This window comes from Alosa pseudoharengus, unplaced genomic scaffold (genome assembly GCF_046254945.1).
Source record: "Alosa pseudoharengus isolate Yale_2024_CS ecotype anadromous, Long Island Sound unplaced genomic scaffold, YU_APseudo_1.1 YU_APseudo_1.1_scf_19, whole genome shotgun sequence".
Taxonomy (NCBI): domain Eukaryota; kingdom Metazoa; phylum Chordata; class Actinopteri; order Clupeiformes; family Clupeidae; genus Alosa; species Alosa pseudoharengus.
This window is the reverse complement of record NW_027468657.1, coordinates 18,895,837-18,898,336: the sequence shown is the minus strand read 5'-3', so window position 1 is coordinate 18,898,336 and position 2,500 is coordinate 18,895,837. Positions and strand designations below refer to the sequence as shown.

The following is a 2,500-nucleotide window of genomic DNA, read 5'->3' as shown; positions in this document are numbered from 1 at the left end:
TTATATTTATGGCAAAATAATAGACTACAGCAGTCGAATACTGTTGCAGTTGTGTTAAATAAAAACATCCACCTCTGACTCTGACATGCAACACTGTTGCAACTTTTTTCACTTCACCGTAGCCTCACCGCCGTCAGGTCAAAGTTGTGGTCTGGTCCTGAGCCAGTGAAAATTACGAAATTGGATCAACGTGTATGTTTTCTACTCTTGGGCCACTGCCATTACAGCAAACACGCTAACTACTTGCTGTCCTCGACATTCTTTACGTGTATCAGGTGGAGTCGGGGTTAAACGGCACTTTCTGAGCTCGCATCCAACTGCTGCGGAGGTCGTTTTAACACAGCAGCCAACGAACTTCAATACAGTGGGGCTTGAGCCTGTACATCTCCCGCCAATAGCACCAGCACATAAATGATGCGCGACAGAGAAGGTTTAAAGCAACGCTTCTACCATCTTATCGCCTATCTGACGGATCACAATAGACATTCAAAAGTGATCGCAACTGAGACGGGGTACTTTTCTGTTGTTTCTTTCCTACCTTATTTGAGGCAGCCTTGGCCGACATTTTGATCTCCTGCTCGCTCCCAGGGCTGCAAGTTTGCTGTTGTAAATTCTCTCCGCCACCAAAGCGCAAACGATTCAAGTCCTCGCCCAGCAGCAGTACCCGCGCCGGGCACTACAAGTTTATTTTCTCAGGACGCCGAAAGACATGACAACGAAATTCTTCAGGAAAGCTCAAAAGTTCATAATGTTGTGCTGGTCACCGTTGTAGGCAAGTCAAAGTATGTATCCTGATTGATTCCTGCGAATACTTTTGTCCGGAGATGTTTGATTTCCGCCCAAATGTGTGTTTTTGTTCTTGTACGAGTCCTCACGTCTCAAGTATTTGGATGGGAAACCGATGTCCTCGGCGCTCATGCAGGTACTGCTGAGCTACGCTTTGCTATGGTACACTCTCGGTTACGCTTTCCCCTCTCCAAGCAACAATCGTGACATGTCTGACTGGAATAGACCATTGTATTTCTGTGGGGGTGGCACAGAATGGAAACCAGGGCAGCGCTTACTATCTCCGCTAAATCTTCCCAATAAACATGCCGAACGCTGTTGTGCGTGTGGAACATGTAGGTCACTCTGACTTAACATTACTGGTGGTTCACTGTGCAGTTTGTTCGAGCCACTGTCTGAGGATATAAGATTTTAGTGTCTAAACTGTGACTCCCGTGGCTAGCCTGCAGTTTTTGGTCCTGGGATAGACGGAGATGTCGGGATGGTTTTGTTAATGCACAAGTTTACCACGCACACAATACTCCTCTCGCTTGAAGATCTCACGGAGTCAGCAGTGAACGTTCAAAACAAAACGCTCAAGCTGATACATGACGACTTTAGTTCACTGAGCATTTATGTGTGCCTTCAGTAGGAAAAAAGCCATAATGAAGGCATGATATCAAGCAGACATAGTAGCCATTTATGGTTTATGGGTTAAGGTCAGCAGTCATTCTGTAATCTGCACTCAAATTTAATTTGTTGAAACCATTTTAATAGATTGTTAACATTTAATGACTGGATATTTCTGGATAATTTATTATTAAAAGGCTCAGCATATACTGAGTGTAATAATTTGTTTATAAAAGCCAAATAAAGAGGCTCTTTGTGCTTTCACATTTCGTTTCACATGTAGTGAAAACCATGTTGCATGGGGATCAGGGTGTTATTTGTTGCTTATTTGACCATCTAATTCTCATCTATAGTAAATGAAATTGAAACGCCAGTGTCACTGCCCTCCTTTTCCTCAACAAACCTCATTCACTACCTTCAAATGACATCAGGCAGCCCCAGAAAATGCGTACTCCATTTCGACTGTAACTCTAGGTTGTGGTGACGACCATCGGCCGCAGAGGAAACCGCACAGCTCTCCACTGTCTTGCAGACTGCTTCCTATGACTTTCCGGACCCCCACCCACAGGATGCCATGGAGCATAGAGCTCTGCTTCACATTGTTTAAAAGTAAACAACCAAGGCTTTGCCTCTCATCCCCCAAGTAAAAAAAAAATTATATACCCTGACTAGACACGAGTAAAGAAGCTGATCAGAGGACAGGGTCTGCTCCTATCTTAGTCTAAACATGAACCTTCCCCGTCAGATAGATAGATAGATAGATAGATAGATAGATAGATAGATAGATAGATAGATACTTTATTGATCCCCAGGGGAAATTCAAGACAGAGCAGAGACAGCTCAATCTGCCCATTAGACCAGCCATCAATCCGTCACTGGGCAGCTGTAGTATGTTTCCCATAAACCGTGTGAGACAATGTGCTTCCATGTGAGCTAACTGTGTCGTCACTAGAGAGGATGTCACATTATGTGGTGGCCTCGGCTCCAAAAGCAGAGATGATAACGCGCATTAAAGGCTGATTGCCAAACTCATTTAAAGGGAGATCATATTTTCCTCAACTGTGGGAGGACTGGAATAGACAGGAGAATGACAAAGGAAATGCTT

General features: G+C 44.2%; 1 protein-coding gene across 6 annotated transcripts in view; it reads right to left on the bottom strand.

Annotated features, from left to right (window-relative positions):
• Positions 1 to 1,545, bottom strand: part of tjp1a (tight junction protein 1a) — an 88,817-nt gene extending 87,272 nt beyond the window's left edge. For all 6 annotated transcript variants that reach the window (XM_076291934.1, XM_076291936.1, XM_076291935.1 and 3 more), the window contains exon 1: positions 539 to 1,545. In XM_076291934.1, coding sequence (XP_076148049.1) covers positions 539 to 565 — 27 coding nt within the window. In that variant the 5' untranslated portion in view covers positions 566 to 1,545. The remainder of the gene's footprint in view (positions 1 to 538) is intronic.
• Positions 1,546 to 2,500: the final 955 nt, after the last annotated feature.